Source organism: Crotalus tigris, unplaced genomic scaffold, assembly GCF_016545835.1.
Source record: "Crotalus tigris isolate CLP2741 ecotype Arizona unplaced genomic scaffold, ASM1654583v1 scf7180000024304.1987388, whole genome shotgun sequence".
NCBI classification, from domain to species: domain Eukaryota; kingdom Metazoa; phylum Chordata; class Lepidosauria; order Squamata; family Viperidae; genus Crotalus; species Crotalus tigris.
Window position 1 is genome coordinate 1,041,330 of NW_024100476.1, and position 17,240 is coordinate 1,058,569.

Sequence of the window (17,240 nt, forward strand, 5' to 3'; positions counted from 1 at the left end):
ACAAACCAACTTTTTTTGCCATATAAAGCAGGAACATCTGCAAGGTTGGCCAAAATGTTAAGATGGTCATGACCTTGCAACTGAAGCCCTGTCAGAGCCATCTTGACCTTTTTGACCCCTGGAGGTTGACCTAAAATAGGTATGGTATCAGTATGGGAGGGGAGTCCAGATCCACCAACCCATAGAGGAGGGGTCTTCAAACTTGGTCCTTTTATGACTTGTGGACTTCAACTCCCAGAATTCCTCAGCCAGACACACTGGCTGAGGAATTCTGGGAGTTGAAGTCCACAAGTCATAAAAGGACCAAGTTTGAAGACCCCTGTCATAGAACATTCTCTCAGCAGTTTGAGAAAACATTCTCTCTAGCTGCTGAGTCTGTGTACAACTGCAATGGGGCATAACTGTGATTTTTGTCTGTGTGTATATAATTTTTTTTTGCATTTGTGGAAATCGCTTATCACAGGAATCCTTGTGGCAAGCTCTTTTAAACAATACCACAGTTCTGCCTGCTAGATGGCCTTTTACAAGTGCCCAGACTCACGGCGCTCTGCATATTAAGCATTCCTTAGCCATTGTTAATGTTGGATTTTAATTGAAAGTAATATCTTCAGTTGCAAATTTTGGATTTCCGCTTCCAGTCAACTACCATGAATCCTTGTTTGTTGGCAATAGGTTGAATGAATCAGCCCTAGATAAGTATGTTGGATTAGTGCAGTGATGTGATTAGAAGACTGTAATGTTTTCATGTAGCATTTTGGGTCTAGAGTTGTTTATTTCCTGTCTGAAAGCTTTTGGATTTTTTTTATTTTTACATTCTATCTTTCTCTTAGTTGGCGATAGCTAAAAACAACATAATAAAACTACAAGAAGAAAACCATCATTTAAGAAGTGAAAACACACTCATTTTAATGAAAACACAGCATCATCTGGAGGTATGATAGTTTAAAATAATTTATGATTTGTATGTCAAAGTTTGCCATTTTTAATGTAATTTTCTATAAAAATATGTAATATTTAAGCATTTTATATACTTCAAGAATCTAGCTTAAGGGGAATATTTTTGGAAGATCACTTGTAAATATACTATGCCATGAAGGGTCATTTAATTTATGCTAAACTCATTGCAAAATAATATTTACATTCCCTTGTCAAGATAGTCAGGACATTGGGGAACAACATTTTTTTTTCTCTCAGCTAACATTAATCTTGTAAGATTAGAAAATTTTGTAGGCAGGGTAGAAAAACGTCTAGAAAGACAAAGTAACCATCTGCAAAATATTCAGAGAGGGAGCTTTTTAAAACTGCAGAAATCAGCAGAATGATGATTGAGTTCAAAGACAAGAACTTAAAAATGGTGAAGCAGCTGAAACGGGATAAAAATAGATATTACGAAGTAGGACAGGGAAGTAAAACTGACATGAGGCAAAAGACAGTGAAGTGGGAATACCACCTGGTAACTTAGAGGGTCAATTAACAAATGGCCTATTCCAAGACCAGAACAGCAGGCCAGAGGAAGGACATCCTGTGGCCATTCCAGAGATGTATAACTGGAGCCAGTAAAAAAATTAAAATGGGTAATTGGGGAACAGTTGCTGGAATTGAGTATGTCTAGTTTAACAAAGAGAAGGACGAGGGGTGACACGATAGCCATGTTCCAATATCTTAGGGGCTGCCCCAAAGAAGAGGGAGTCAAGCTATTCTCCAAAACATCTGAAGGCAGGACAAGAAGCAACAGATGGAAACTAATCAAGGACAGAAGCAACCTAGAGCTAAGGAGAAACTTCCTGACAGTTAGAACAATTAACTAACCAGTGGAACAACCTGCCTCCAGAAGCTGTGAATGCTCCAACACTGGAAGTTTTTAAGAAGAGAATGGACAGCCATTTGTCCGAAATGATATAGGGTTTCCTGCCTGAGCAGGGGGTTGGACTAGATGACCTCCAAAGTCCCTAACAACTTTATTATTATTATTATCGATCATCGCACAGTCAGCCAGATGTTCAGACTGGATTTGGCATTTTGTCTACCTATCGAGTCCTTACCCAGGACCTGGGATAGGCAGATGTGGATGTTTGATGGTATTACAGATATCGTCGCAGGATGGAAGCAGTTCCTAATAAGGCTTCCTTTTGCAATTGACTAATAGCGAATTTGTCAATGCCAATGGTGTTCAAGTGGTGCTCCAGTTGTTTTGGAATTGCACCCAAGGAGCCTATGACTATTGGTACTACCCTTGCTTGCTTTTGCCACAGTCTTTCTATTTCTATTTGTAGGTCTTTGTATTTTGTTATCTTCTCCAGTTCTTTCTCTTCTATTCTGCTATCTCAAGGCACTGCCACATCCACTATCCAGACTTTTTTGTCTTTCTTATCGACAATTGTTAAGTCTGGGGTGTTATGTTGCAGGTGCTTGTCTGTTTGAATTCTGAAGTCCCAGAGCAGTTTAATTTTATCATTTTCTATGACTTTCTCTATGTTATGATCCCACCAGTTTTTGCTTCAGGCAAATGATATTTTTTGCAGATCTTCCAATGCACCATTGTTGCTACTTTGTCATGCCGCTGCTTGTAATCAATCTGTGCAATCTTCTTTCAACAGCTTACCAAGTGGTCCACTGTTTCTTCAGCTTCTTTGCATAGGCGGCACTTACTGTTTGTTGCTGTCTTCTCAATTTTGACTTTGTATGCATTTGTCCTTAAGGCTTGGTCTTGTGCAGCCAGAATTAGTCCCTCGGTCTCTTTCTTCAATTTTCCTGCTCTTCGCCATTGCCAGGTTTTATTATTATCTGCTTTCCCAGCTATTTTTTTAATGTATTGGCCATGTAGTGCTTTGTCTTCCCATGACTCTATTCTGTTCTTCATTTGGTCTTTCTTGTAGGCCAGTTTGGTCTCTCCAGTAGTTAGTAAGCCTTCCTGATATACTAATTTCAGTGCATCTTCATCATTGTTCTTCAGATATTCTTCCAAAGCCATTTTTTCTTCTTCAACCATCTGATGTACTTGTAGCAGTCCACGCCCACCTATTTGCCTTGGTAGATAAAGTCTATCAGTGTCACTGCGTGGATGAAGGGCATGATTCATTGTCATTATTTTTATGGTCTGCCTATCCATTGCTTTTAGTTCTGCTTGAGTCCAGTCCACTATTCCAGCTGTGTACCTAATGACAGGGATTGCCCAGGTGTTGATTGCCTTTATGGTATTTCCTCCATTGAGTTTGGATTTTAAGATCTTCTTCACTCTCTTGATGTATTCATCTCTAATCTTTTTCTTGACTTCAGTGTGCTTGATGTTGTCAGCTTGAAGGATACCCAAGTATTTGTAGTACTCTTCCTCATCCAGACTCTTAATGTTATTTTCGTGGGGCATCTTGATTCATTCAGTTTTCACTATTTTTCCTTGTTTGATAGTAAGTGTGGCACATTTGTCCAAGCCAAAATCCATTACAATATCTTGGCTATATATACGGACAGTGTTGAGCAGCGATTCTATTTCAGATGATGTTTTTCCATACAGCTTCAGATCATCCATATAAAGAGGTGGGATAGTCTGGCAGATGTTTTTGGTGTTTGATAGCCATGTCCTGAGTTATTCAGTATTGTTGACAGAGGAAACAGTGCAATAACAAATAGTAATGGTGATAATGAATCTCCTTGAAATATTCCTCTCTTGATATTAACCTCTCCCAGCCTCTCACCATTGATCTGCAACTGTGTCTTCCATTGTGCCATCGATCTTTGCACAAATTTTCTGATGTTTCTACTGCCTCCTGTTATTTCTAGGCACTTTATTATCCAATCATGTGGCAGAGAGTCAAATGCCTTTTTGTAGTCAATCCATGCCACATTCAGGTTGGTCTTCCTTCTCTTGCAGTTTTCCAAGATCATTTTGTCTATTAGGAGTTGATCTTTGTTCCTCTGCTATTGGGGCGGTTTCCTTTCTGCTCAGGTGGAAAGAGATTGTTTTCAACTAGATGCTGTTGTACTGCATCAGCTACCACACCAGTTAGTAATTTGAAAGTTGTTGGTAAGCAGGTAATTGGCCTGTAGTTACCTGGTGTTGCCACTTATTATTATTATTATTATTATTATTATTATTATTATTATTATTATTATTATTATTATTATTATTATTATTATTTCTATCATGTCATGACATCACTGAAGTGAACAGGGTGAAAACCTTTGCTCTATATTTGGTAAAGGGTTATAATTCTGCAAGGCTCGAGAGACACATTTCTTCCTCCTAAATTTTTGCAGACTTCTCTGCAAAAAAGAAGAGAAGAACCCCAAATTTCGCTCCCATCTATTCCACTGGTGCATGGGAGAGGTGGATGTACGATGTTCCAGACTCCTGATGGACATTACACACTGAATTATTAGGCCTGGCTAAATTTTGCATACCTCAAGTTACTGCTGGGAGTAACTTGGAAGGAGAATCTGTTGCCAACTCCCATTTTTAAAAACGTAAACGTTCAGTTGGTGTTCTTCAGAACTCTCACTGGCTTATTGAAGATGACGTTTTCATAAGAGTATTACCATAAGGAACATTTTATGAACAGTAACAAATATGGCAGATTCTGAACTATAAAAGGAGCGTTTTTCTGCATTTTCAATAATATTTATACATATTACAGTACTTAAATGCGTACTGGGCTTGATCTAAATCATTTTTGACATATGCATAGCTCTACATAATACTCTCATTGTCCCCAACTCAGCACAAACAAGAAGAAAAGTTAGGATCTTCTTGCTGCCTAAGGCAGAGGTCCCCAACCTTTTGGGCACCAGGCATTGGTTCCGTGGAGAGAGATTTTTCTGTGGACCGAAGGAGGCGTGGTTTTGTGTGCTGCCTGCATCCCGGGGATGGGACTTTGCTTATTTGTGCGGACCAGTTGCTGGCATGCTGCGGTCCGGTACTGGTCCACGGACTGGGGGTTGGGGACCCCTGGCCTAGCATGTGCATCTTTAGCAACTTTAAGACTTTGGACTTTAGCTCTGAGAATTTCCAGCCAGCTTGGCTAGCTGGGGAATTCTGGGAATTGAAGTCCACAAATCTTAAGTGGTCAAGGTTGGGTATATCTGCTCTAGGAAGAGGTCTCTTTCTGAATACCAAAGTTTTTAAGTAGAATAATTTTCCTTATTTTCTTTGTAGATGAATAAAGTAGATGCCGAAGCAGAACTTCAGACATATAAACATTCCCGACAAAGCCTGGATGAAATGTATAATGAAGCACACAGACAGCTTCGAGAAGAATCACAGTTAAGACAAGTGAGTGGGTGTCATATAAATTGTGAATGGCTACTCTTGCACATTCCTTGGCCTCAATCATAGAGTTACATACAGGTAGTCCTTAACTTACCATGGGTCTCTTGGTGATCGGTCAGAGTTACCGCTGACCTAAGACAGGGAACTTTTATGACTGAGATTTAAATTTCTGACAGTTGGGCCTCCTCCGTGGTCACCAGACTGAATTTTGGACGCTTGGCAACACAACTGCATATACAGCTGTTTGCAGTGTCCTGCAGTTATGTGACTGTATTTTATGACAAGTTTGTCCAAAACTGTCACTTACTTCCAGTTTTCAGCAAAACTGTGCTCATAGCAAACCATTGGTTCACTTAATGGCCACCGTGATTTGCTTAACAACTATTGCAAGAAAGTTTGTAAAATCATTTTGGTGACATGACTGACCCATTTTACGACTGTTATGACATACGACTGCAAAGGGCAGGCTCCATTACAGTTATATTGCAAGGACTTCCCGTACTTAGGTGGGTGCATGCAGTTGTCAATCATCAACCCTGCTGTTTTGTTAGAATCCGTTCAGTCTAAAATTAAACACAAGATTTTGGGAATACGTGGGCTTGTTTGTTTTTATCTTCTGTAGGATATAGAGAATGAATTGATGGTCCAGGTTGGTATGAAGCATGAGATAGAACTTGCCATGAAGTTATTGGAGAAAGATATACATGAAAAGCAAGATACTCTTATAAATCTGCGGCTACAGCTGGAGGAAGTCAAAGTGATCAATACAGAAATGTATCAAAAACTGCAGGTAGTTCATTATTTATATCTAGAAACCAAAATATACAAGTGTAATGCAATGGTGTTTGGGATATTTGGGAGTTTGATCCCCCCCCCATAGTTTTCACGGTCAGCTATTGGCAATTACCTAAAGCATCTTCTCTATCTGGGGTGATAGTGCATTTAAGCTATCGAAGGACTGTCTTGGGGGAGTTACGGAATGGACTTGGTTTATATTGTATGCTAGGTCATGCTTGCTTAGCATCAGCCATCAATAAATCCTATATTAATAATATGGAAGCCCTTCTTGCAGAAATGTCTCTGCAGCCAATGTCCTAGACCAGGGATAGGCAACCTTGGCTCTTTTATGACTCGTGGACTTCAACTCCCAGAATTCCTGAGCCAGCATAGCTGGCTCAGGTATTCTGGGGGTTGAAGTCCACGAGTCATAAAAGAGCCAAGGTTGCCCACCCCTGTCCTAGACAGTAGTGGCTGGCCAGCTAACAATAGAGTCCTTTGCTAATTGAACAAAACGCAAGGGCTCTGTGGCTGATCATCTTCTGCATGTAGGGCTAGGGACGCAAATCATTTCTGAAATGCTTTAGCTTTCTTAAAATATTTCCTGTGTAGTTGGAGCAGGAAAAGGAAAAACAAATCCAGGAGCATCAAAAAATGAAGTTGCAGAAGCTAGCCAGACTGCATTTCCCTCTGTTACTTCCGGTTCAGACACTCTGTCAGACCAAAGTAAACTAACCCGAACTAAGCCACGACTACAGACCCGGTTTTAAGATATACTCGGTCAGCCCCAGTTTGAATGGTGGACTGGGTTCAAAGAACAAAGTCAGTCCCTTCAAAGTTGAAGAGAAGCCTTATTCCTAACCCTACCACCATTCCATATTGATGGGACCTCAAAGGGAAGGTAGGCCTTTAAAGCAGACATGATGACTGATAGCAAAATGGCCACCCTAGTACATGCATGTGCAGACAGCTGGAGATAGTTTTCCAGCAGCTGGGGAGCCTTGCAAAGCCTTGTGACTGCTCTAATGCTTTGAATAGAGGTGCTTGATAATTAGCATATTGTAATAGAATAATCTCTTAATAATAGTTTTCAGAGGAAGCCATGAAAGAAAAGAATGAAATAATTGGTCGCCTGGAGGATAAAACTAGTGAAATTACTGCAACTATGAAGCATCTGGAACAAAGGTACAACATCACAGTCTTTACTCGTTTTCTCTTGCCCATGTTCAGGGGTAGGCAACCTCAGCTCTTTTATGATACATGGACTTCAACTCCCAGAATTCCTGAATCAGCATAGCTGACTCAGGAATTCTGGGAGTTGAAGTCCATGAGTCATAAAAGAGCCAAGGTTGCCTACCCCTGCCCACGTTAGTACAAGAGAAGCCCTGGGCTTATATCTTCCTGTCAGGTGCAAACTTTGGCAAATGTTAATTATATTTTTATATAATCAACACTGTTTTTCATGGTGCTCAGTTTAACACCCAGATTCCTAATCCACGGTTTGAGATCAGTGTGTTTAAAAACCACGATCTCTATTTCATACGCAGGGACAAGCCGAGCTTCTGCAAAAAAAAATAAATAAACATTTCAAAAGTCTGTCTGCTAACTTATGATGGTGATGGGAGGAAAGTAGGAACTGGGTTTGTTCCAACTTTGCACTACAACATGCTAGTTTGGCAGGTTATAGACCCAGTTACCCGCATATTGTGCCCCCCCCCAAAAGACATAATTTTTCACATTTAACTTCCTCTTAACTTTAAATACCTGTTCATGCAGGAACAGCCATCATTCAAACTGATTTGCTTTCACGCACTTCTGTGAACACGGAAGATGCCTCCCTGAGTTGGGAGAATCCAATCTTCCTTTCTGCTCTAAATCACATTATAGCCCATTTAGGAGATTGCAGTTAGCTATTCCAAAACTTTCCTCCTCTTTGAATTTTTCATATTGTTAATAATTCTTCCAAGCTCCCTTTAACCTAAATATATGCTATGCTGGGGGCAGGGGATAAGACTTGGATCTTCTTTTAAATGCAGCTGTAGACTGATGCATTGAAGGATGAGTTGAAAGGTAGAAAAGCCACAGGGAATGTTTTCAGTCCAATCCAGGGGCTCTGCCCCCTCCCCCCATTTTTTGCCAGATGTGACCTGCTCAGTTCCCTCCAATACCAGCAGCTATAAGGCCATCAGAAAAAGCTAGGAGGCTCAGCTGGCAGATGACCTGCTACATTTTGAGATTGGCTGATTGCTATAGAGTTCAAATTTTCAAAGAGTTGTTTTGTTAACTGGCTTCCTCATATTATCTATGCAGCAGGTTGCATGCAAAATGGAGTAGTTTCAGAAGCAAGTTATATTTTTGTTGATACTAATTCCATGAAAAGAGATTACTGTAAATGCCGGCATATAAGACGACTTCCGCGAGCGCTGAAATCGGCGCCAAAGACGGGGGTCGTCTTATACGCCGAGTCGTCTTATACGCCAGAAATACTGGTAGTTTCTGGCGTATAAGACGACGTTCTAGGAATGCGGCCCGGCTATAAAGACGGGGGTCGTCTTATATGCCGGGTCGCCTAATACGCCGGCATATACGGTAAATATAAGACAAGATGTACATAAGGGCTTAAGTGCTTGTAAAATAACCCTAGAGTTGAGGCTCTAGATCAGGGGTCTTCAAACTTGGCCCTTTTATGACTTGTGGACTTCAACTCCCAGAATTCCTCAGCCAGCGTGCCTGGCTGAGGAATTCTGGGAGTTGAAGTCCACAAGTCATAAAAGGGCCAAGTTTGAAGACCCCTGATCTACATATTAAAGAGAGAATTGGTACCATGGCAGTATTCTGAGGGAGCGTTACCCTTTGTTTCTGACTTGGTTTCACTTGTTAGCAGAAATTTCTAGTAGAGAACTCATGATGTTTCTAGCCATGGTTGGTTCAGCCTCAGATCTAAGCCAATCGTATTTCTCCCTTAAGAAGCAAGAGCAAATTTAGGCTTACGGTGAAATAAATCAGCTATTCTGATTGGAGGTGGTTTGCAGGTTTGTGTGTCAAAAAAATTATCAGCCTTGATCAATACCCTTACACCAGAGGTGTCCAACTCCAAAATTCCCCATGAAGTTGAAGTCCACAAGTCTCAAAGTTGCCCAGGTTGGACACTCCTGCCCTACACCTTTTTCGTTGTATTGCACAGAAAAAGGAATAGGGCTTTGATTACAAATTTTTGACCAACCCCTTCTTTGTGGACACTTGTGTTTTGATTCAAGTGTAATGCTCACATTTCTGAAAGAAGCAAAGTGAGGAGGGTTAGAACAGAGTACACAAAAATCCTTGCTCCTTTTTTTTTCTCAATTCCTGGCCTGTGAATTTGCAGTTGTTGCACCACAATCCCAGATGTATGTTAAAAAATGGTTGATTTTCTAAATGCTTAAAAATGTAAACATCCATAGTCTCATCGTTGTTTTCTTTTTCAATCCAGTCTATTGAACAAAAACATTTATGTATTAAAACGTCAGTAAGCATGAATATTCTTTTATTGACATCGTTTTTTCCTCTTTCTTTTTCTTTTCTCCTTTATCCCACATTTTTGGATGTTTTTATTGCCTTTGTCTTTGATTTTTATCCATTGCACATCTGAAGTGACAAAGAATTGTTAACGCAGACTAGGACTATTGCTATGACTTTGGTGAAATGTTCCAGTCGTGAAGGGCAGCCCCAGTACAAGCTGGTTAAAGATATATCGTTTTGAAGCCATGGTTCTTGCAAAACAATTCGTAATGGAGCAAACAGCAGCGCTTACACAAAGAAAATGAGCTTTGAATGACACTTGGATTTAAGTCTCTTGTCCATGTATTTGGCTTACTTGGGATGTCAGTGTAGTATTCTCATTGGACCGTGTTTCTGACACTGATTTCCTGCTTTGTTTTTCTGAAATGAAGTGACAATAGAAATCTTAATTTAGCAGTTTCCAGTTGCAATTGATCTTCTCAAAATCAGTTTTATTACATAGCAAATGATAGAGACTGACTTCAAGTTCAGCTAGCATTATTTTTATGACCGTGAAGCTGGTAGGGAGAAATGGTTCAGAAAAGATCTTACAGATTGTAATTCAACCTCTGTTTACATAGATCTTTTCTTGTCTTTTGGTAAGGACAAGGGTTAAACATGGTCTTCCGGATTATCTTTAAATATATTAAATCTTTGCACAACGTTGTCTTTAAGAAATGTAGATGTGCACCACAGTTGTGCTAGGAGAATTATATTTTGCTTTAAAAAAATGAATTAAGTTGGAAATCCACCATGCTTTGAACCGAAGGAGTAGTGAAATGTAAGTTAATTGGTGCACATTGGTGAAGCATAAAAGCTCTTTTAGTGGGACATACGTGTGCATCTACTTTGTGGTACAGAAGAAGTAAGAGGGACTGATGGAAACGCTTGTTGTTTATAGGTGATAGCATTTTATCATGAAATGTAAATTTTTCGTCTGTGCTCGGACATCTGCCTGGGTAGAAAGGCTTTACAGTTAATTTTGGGGGAATGGGCTTTCTCCCACACCCCTGCCTTTAAAGCTGAGATGACGGAGTTTTAGGAACATATTAGCATTAGAGCAGGAGTGTTGGGGGTCAGAAAAGCCAAGATGGCACCACAGCCAGAAGCCCTCCCCTTTTTACACAGAATGCATGGGATGGGGGCGGGACATGACACAGCGGCTGCTGGCATTTGGAGATTTTAAGTACCCCCCCCTCCTTTGTAACAAACATCGTTGCATTAGAACTCAAGATAAATCCCCTTTCAACCTTCTTTAATGAAGGTTTACTGGATGATTTTTACAAATTTTCTGGGGATAGGCAGTGTTTTCAAGAGCAAGATTTCTCTCCAAAGTGAGGCTAGTCCAGGGGTAGGCAACCTCGGCTCTTTTATGACTCATGGACTTCAGCATAGCTGACTCAGGAATTCTGGGAGTTGAAGTCCAGGAGTCATAAAAGAGCCGAGGTTGCCTGCCCCTGGGCTAGTCCATGCCTGAAAAAGCCCAGTGCACAGAGTCGCTTCACACTTCGATTGTCCTTGGAACATAGATGATCCGCAGGAAGATGGGGAGATTATCCGTTTCCTTTTTCCTTAGAAAGGAATTTTGGAGCAAGCTGTGTATAAGATCGGAAGAGAAGTGACAGAAAAAGTCTAGGAGGCTTGCTCTGCCAGGCAGTATATATCTGTTTTCTTATCCACTCTCAAACCTGGGGTGGAAATCCAACTATTTACATAATACCATAGATATTATATTAGACCAATATTAATGACCACAGGACTGATGCCACACAGGACACATTAGGCCAGGGTTTCTCATGCTTGGCAACTTGAAGATGTGTGGACTTCAGCTCCCAGAATTCCCCTGCAAAGAATTGTGGTGGAGGAATTCTGGGAATTGAAGTCCACTCATCTTCAACTTGTCAAGTTTGAGAAACATTGTATTAGAGTCAGTGACTTTCCTTGGCATGTGTTGAGCTTGAAATACACTTTTATTGTCTGTTCTAAGTTCAATCATCCAGTGTTCTGTATCAGTAGGAGATGAAAGTCAAAAAAGTCAAAATGGTGGCTGTGACCACACGGTCAGGGCCACCATTATGGTTTTTTTCATTGCCCCTGAGGATGTCTCTGTTCCTTTCTTTCTTCTTTTGTGAAGCCAGTTGACCGGGCTATTTGAAGTTTGGTTTTTCCTTTTCAAAAAAGAAATCCTACCTATAAAAGAGCTTAAATGCTCAGATAGCACTCTGCATGTATAAAACCTAAAATATGTATCACTCTGCTGTGATGGCATCTGTTTATCATGGATCCCAAATAAAAAAAATGGAGAAATTTATGGATGTTTTGTGGTGATAGTGAGATGAATAATTTGAATGTGTAGGCATTGTCTGGGTCTCTCATTTGAGTTAGTGAGTTTATCCCCAAAATTTGTTTTCATTTAGAAATGTTCTATTTCCCCATTTTTTTCCTTTTATTTGTCTTCATCCTTTACATCCAAATTCTAGCTTCAGTTTTACCCAAAGTTGATTTGAATTACACCAGATTGCAGCAAGCAGAGAAGGCTCACATGGAAGCAGACAGTGAGGACAAGAAAGTTAAACAAGATTATATGAATAAATCTGAAACTCTTCAGAAAGAAATTGCCCAAAAGGAAAACCAAGTGTAAGTAACCTTGATTTTGGGGAAACTGGATTATTTTTAATATTTTATTATAAACATTTTAATATTTATATGTCAGCATATATGTTTAATATATCAACCATTTAGGACAGACATGTTAAACACAAGGCCCGGGGGCCGGATGCAGTCCGCGAAGTGATTTCGTGTGGCCCGCAAAGCCATCCTGGAAACAGTGAGGGAACAGCCCCCGCTGCCTTGGCCCAGGCCAGCCGGGAGCCAATGTACAATTTTGTGGTGGCCATCTTGGCACTTGCCCCAGTGGACCATACCTTGGCACTTGCCCCGGTCTCACCCCCTTCTGCCAGAGACCCTCAGATCTGTCCCACTCCTGCCAGGCCCCCATAGGCATCCTTGACGCAAATGATGTGGAACTGGCCACACCCACTCTGGCCACCCCCACCGCCCCCCCAGGGCAACCGCAATGCTGATGCGGCCCTCAGTGAAATTGAATTTGACACCCCTGATTTAGAACAATAATATTCTGTCCTTGGTGTATAGCAGGGGTAGGCAACCTTGGCTCTTTTATGACTCGTGGACTTCAACTCCCAGAATTCCTGAGCCAGCATGGCTCAGCTTGGAAACCTCTCCCTTTCCCCTCAGCATGGCTGGCTCAGGAATTCTGGGAGTTGAAGTCCACGAGTCATAAAAGAGCCCAGTTTGCCTACCCCTGGTATACAGTATTTTTCTTTACAGAAATTTGTATAGACTTAAGATATTATTTCATGGAAATTATTAAGGATTAGGAACAGGAAACGGTGAGTTCTAGTCTTCCCTTAGAATATTTCTAGGTTGGCCTCTCTCCTTCAGCCAACCCACCCCTCAGGGCTGTTGCTGGAAAAATTGGAAGTGGAAACATTACACCCTCTGTCTTCAATTAAAGAAAATAAAGATGAAGTACCCACTCAAATAAATAAATACATCCATCCATACATTTCAGCCATTGCCTTTTAACTTTTTTCTTTCTCAAATGAATTTCCCAAGAAACACCATGACTTCCACTCCTCAGGGTGTTATTTATTTTTAATCCCTCCTTTATTACTTTATAAGTAACTCAGGGCAGTGGACCTACCCAATAATCTGTCCTCCTCTTATTTTCCCCAATCAATAACCTGTGAAGGGAGTTAGACGGAGAGAGTGAGTGGCCCAAAGCCACCCGCCTGGCTTTCATGCCTGAGGCGAGACTAGAAGTTACTATCTCCTCGTTTCTAGGCCAGCACCTTCACCACTACACCAGACTGGCTCTTCTATAGTACATTGATATTATATCTTGAGTTAAGCAGTCGTAGAATATTTAAATGGTGAAGTCAAAAGGAACTTTTTTGGGGGGGGGGTCTTCTAGTTCAACCCCTACTCAGAGCAGGCCATCCCAGGTAAATTGTTGCCCCCAGCCTTGGTTTGAAAACCTCTGAGGATACAGCACCATGACTCCAGGAATCCGGATGTCCTACCGTTTCATAACTGTCGTGGCCAAGAAAGCCCTCCTTATTTCAGGTTTGGGCCTTCCTCTATAAAGCTAACACTCAGTCGTTCCTGTCCTACCATTTGGGCATTATAGAGAATAAATCTACAGCTTCTTTCCTGTAGCAGCCTGAGAAGCATGAGAAGAGGGTTGTCACGTCTCAGCCAGGCCCATGTCCTGATCCTGCCTAGTCAAATAGTCTGGAAAAGGTGTCAAGAGTAGAGACTGGGGAGCTGCTGGGGCTCATTCAAAGCCAGGAACTTCAGTGCCATAGTGTAAATTTTGAAGCTCCTTTGAGTTTCCTATCAGGCAGGGAAGGCTTCTATGTAAAAAAAAATAAAAATAAAAAAAATAGGAAAAGTCTTCCACATTCCTTGAGCTCCTGAAATTCATTTAAGCCAGTGGTTCTCAACCTGTGGGTCGGGACCCCATTTGGGGTCGAACGACCATTTCATGGGGGTCGCCAAACCACGCTGTTCGCCATTTTTTCCCCTTTTCCCTAGCCGTCCTATTCCCTCTTATTGGTGGCCACACCCACTTGGGGGTCACCACAACATGGGGAACTGTATTATGGGGTCACGGCATTAGAAAGGTTGAGAACCACTGATTTAAGCTTTTGGGGTCCTTTTCTTGATAGCCATAACCAATTTTTATTCAACAAGAGAGTTTTAAGAAGAAATTATATGACCTGATTAAAAACTATGGATGGGTGTGGATTTTTTTTTTTTTTTTTTTTGGTAAATGTGGATAACTCCAAGCCACAAATACAAATTTCAAGATTAAGCTGGAGAGTGTGAGATTCTTTCAGCTTAGCTAAGCTGTGATCCTGGCAAGGCCAGCCAGTCTGGGGAATAAAGAGGAGGGGGAGGGAAAGGGGGAGAGGAGGAGGAGGAAAAGGAGAAGATCTGAACATTTAAGGAAAGATTTTTTTAAGGCCAAGCTAGACAATACGTAAAATGCAATTATGTGATTGCACATTTCATGTTCAGTCTAGTTTTACAATTTTATAACATGCAGCTTCCTTTTTATGGGTTTATTTTGAAGTGATGATTGTACAAGGATTGTTCTAGCTGGTTTTATTTGGCCTTTATTTCTCTCATTGTTTCTATCCAGACAATAAATTTAAATAAATCGATTAAGAATAAAATTAGAAAACATGTAGAAAAAGAGCTTCAGAGACGTTCTTTAGGATTTCTCAGAAAAAGTCGTCCTTACAAAAGGAGGAAAAAAGAAAGTGGACACTTTCCTCCTTTTTAAAAAAAAGTGTTAATTTTCTGTAATTTATTTTTGAAAACGTCTTATTGAGCATATCAAGCACCTATATTAGATTGATGCTATGATTTAAACAAGGTGAAATATTTATCACATAGTTTATGGCACTGATTAATTTAAAAGATTCCATAAATTAAAATGAAGCTGATGCGTTGAAAACATTTTTCAGCTTGAATGAAATTTTAAAATATTCTATATTTTTAGGTGTCAGCTGGAGACAGATTTGAAAATAGAAAGAGAATGGAGACAAACCATGGAGGAGGACCTTAAAAAGGAAAAAGAGACTACATGCTTTCTCCAAACAGAGACGCAGCAAATCATTACACTTAAAAAAGTAATTTTTCAAAACCTGAATCCCGATTAAAAACAGAGCAGACATGTCAAACGCAAGGCCCAGAGGCTGGATGCGGCCTGTGAAGTGGTTTCATGTGGCCCGTGAAGCCATCCTGGAAACAGGGAACGGCCCCCTCTGCCTTGGCCCTGGCCAGCCGAGAGCTAATGTACAATTTTGTGGTGGCCATCTATGCTGAAACGCATTCAATCTTAGCTCCATAAGCCCCTCCTGCATGACCTGAGAAGACCAGTGAGGCTCCTCCAGTGCACCATGCCTTGGCCCTTGCCCCGGTCCCACCCATTTCTGCCAGAGACCCCCACTCCTGCCCAGGCCCCCACAGGCACCCTTGACGCGAACGATGTAGAGCTGACCACACCCACTCCATCCACGCCCACCCAGTAGTCCGCAGCCACCCTGGCCACACCCACCCGTCCCCCTGGGGGGCAACCGCAATGCTGATGAAGCCCTCAATGAAATTGAGTTTGACACCCCTGGGACAGGGTGGAGCAGAAAATGCTCTTGCACACTTCATGAGGTGGGTGTGATGGGATCTGGGTGAAGGGCCATGAGGCTTCCATATAAGCAGGTGGGCTGTGGGAGACTTTCTGGAAGTCAGGTGAGTGGCAGCTGGCAGAAGAGCTTTTTTGCCTGAAAACTTCCCACTGATAAAAGCTGCAGACGTGGAAAACTGGAAAATATGGAAAACTGGGTCTTTGCGGTGGCAAGCAAAGATGTTATTTCCAACCACTTATACATGGGTCGGGGTGGGGGAAAAAGAGGGGAATCATGACCAGGACCATGATCCTGGTAGGTATCTCCAAAGATACGTTGAAAATGCCTAATATTCACTAAATGGCAATTTAGAAGGTGAGCTGTTAAATTTTGTTTAGGAGATCCTCTAATTTTAGATATTTTACAGAATTAATCTGGGGTTTGTAATTTTCATGTATTGGCATCATGCAGGGGGCCATTAAACAGAAAGATGGCTGCAACTGCATGATCGAAGTCTAGTCATATGGTAATGAGAGCCATCTTGACTTTTTTTTTGACAGTCCCTGCATATAATCTGTTTTATATCAATTACTTTTGGGCTGTGGTTCACAGAAGGTCTTGAGTTTGCTCCCACAAGGAAGCTCTCAGTTGGGCATTCCTGGAAGTTCTTATTTTACTGCTATAGCCATCTCTAAAAATTCTCATGATCTATTCTATTCTGACATAAAATGAACCCTTACTCCTTCACTGCCTCTGAATAATAATTCGTGGGTATCAATATGCTTTCCCCTTCTCTTTCATTGAGCACCTATTTGAACCAAAGAAATGCCTGATGTACATTCCTCCGTGTCAAGTATTGTCATGCTTTGTGTATCAATTAATTATGTTTGTTTCTATTTAAGGAATTCCTAAAGTTGCAGGGAAAAAACAAGCAATTGAGAAATCTTTGTCATGATCAAGAAGAAGCTCTCCAAGAGCTAGCCGGCAAACTTAGCGAGTAATTTTCCTTTTTTTTTTTTTTTTAAAGGGAAGGGGCATAATTATTCAGGTATCCCAATGTATAGCAGACTAATTAGGAATCATTTATAATTTAAGCATTTCATATTCTATTGAAGGGGTGGGCAACCATGGAAACTTTATGACCTGTGGATTCCCAGAATTCCTGAGCCAGCATAATTGCCTACTTGTTACATTGGCATGCTACATGTATTCAGACTATTGTGTTTGTCAACAACCAAGTCAAGCTGTATGCTTGCTAGGTATCCAGATCTTCAGAAGCTTCCATGGGCAGAAAATTTCACATATGCATCTACTTGTGGGAGAAGGAAGTATAAGATGTTTACCAGATATTTTGGACCTTCTGTGAATCTAATTCAGGATGAGCCTTTAATGTACAGTTTTATATTGCCCATCTAGCCCTAAGCAGAATACTAGTGTGATTTCAAGTTGCA

General features: G+C 41.0%; 1 protein-coding gene across 3 annotated transcripts in view; it reads left to right on the forward strand.

The window, feature by feature from the left end:
• Positions 1 to 17,240, forward strand: part of RUFY2 (RUN and FYVE domain containing 2) — a 39,220-nt gene that overhangs the window by 15,715 nt on the left and 6,265 nt on the right. For 2 of the 3 annotated variants that reach the window (XM_039324650.1, XM_039324649.1), the window contains exons 9-15: positions 831 to 932; positions 5,150 to 5,266; positions 5,886 to 6,053; positions 7,128 to 7,225; positions 12,095 to 12,214; positions 15,168 to 15,297; positions 16,692 to 16,786. In XM_039324650.1, coding sequence (XP_039180584.1) covers positions 831 to 932; positions 5,150 to 5,266; positions 5,886 to 6,053; positions 7,128 to 7,225; positions 12,095 to 12,214; positions 15,168 to 15,297; positions 16,692 to 16,786 — 830 coding nt within the window. Of the gene's footprint in view, positions 1 to 830; positions 933 to 5,149; positions 5,267 to 5,885; positions 6,054 to 7,127; positions 7,226 to 9,670; positions 11,889 to 12,094; positions 12,215 to 15,167; positions 15,298 to 16,691; positions 16,787 to 17,240 lie in introns of those variants that run through there. The other variant, XM_039324651.1, reaches the window with a different exon arrangement.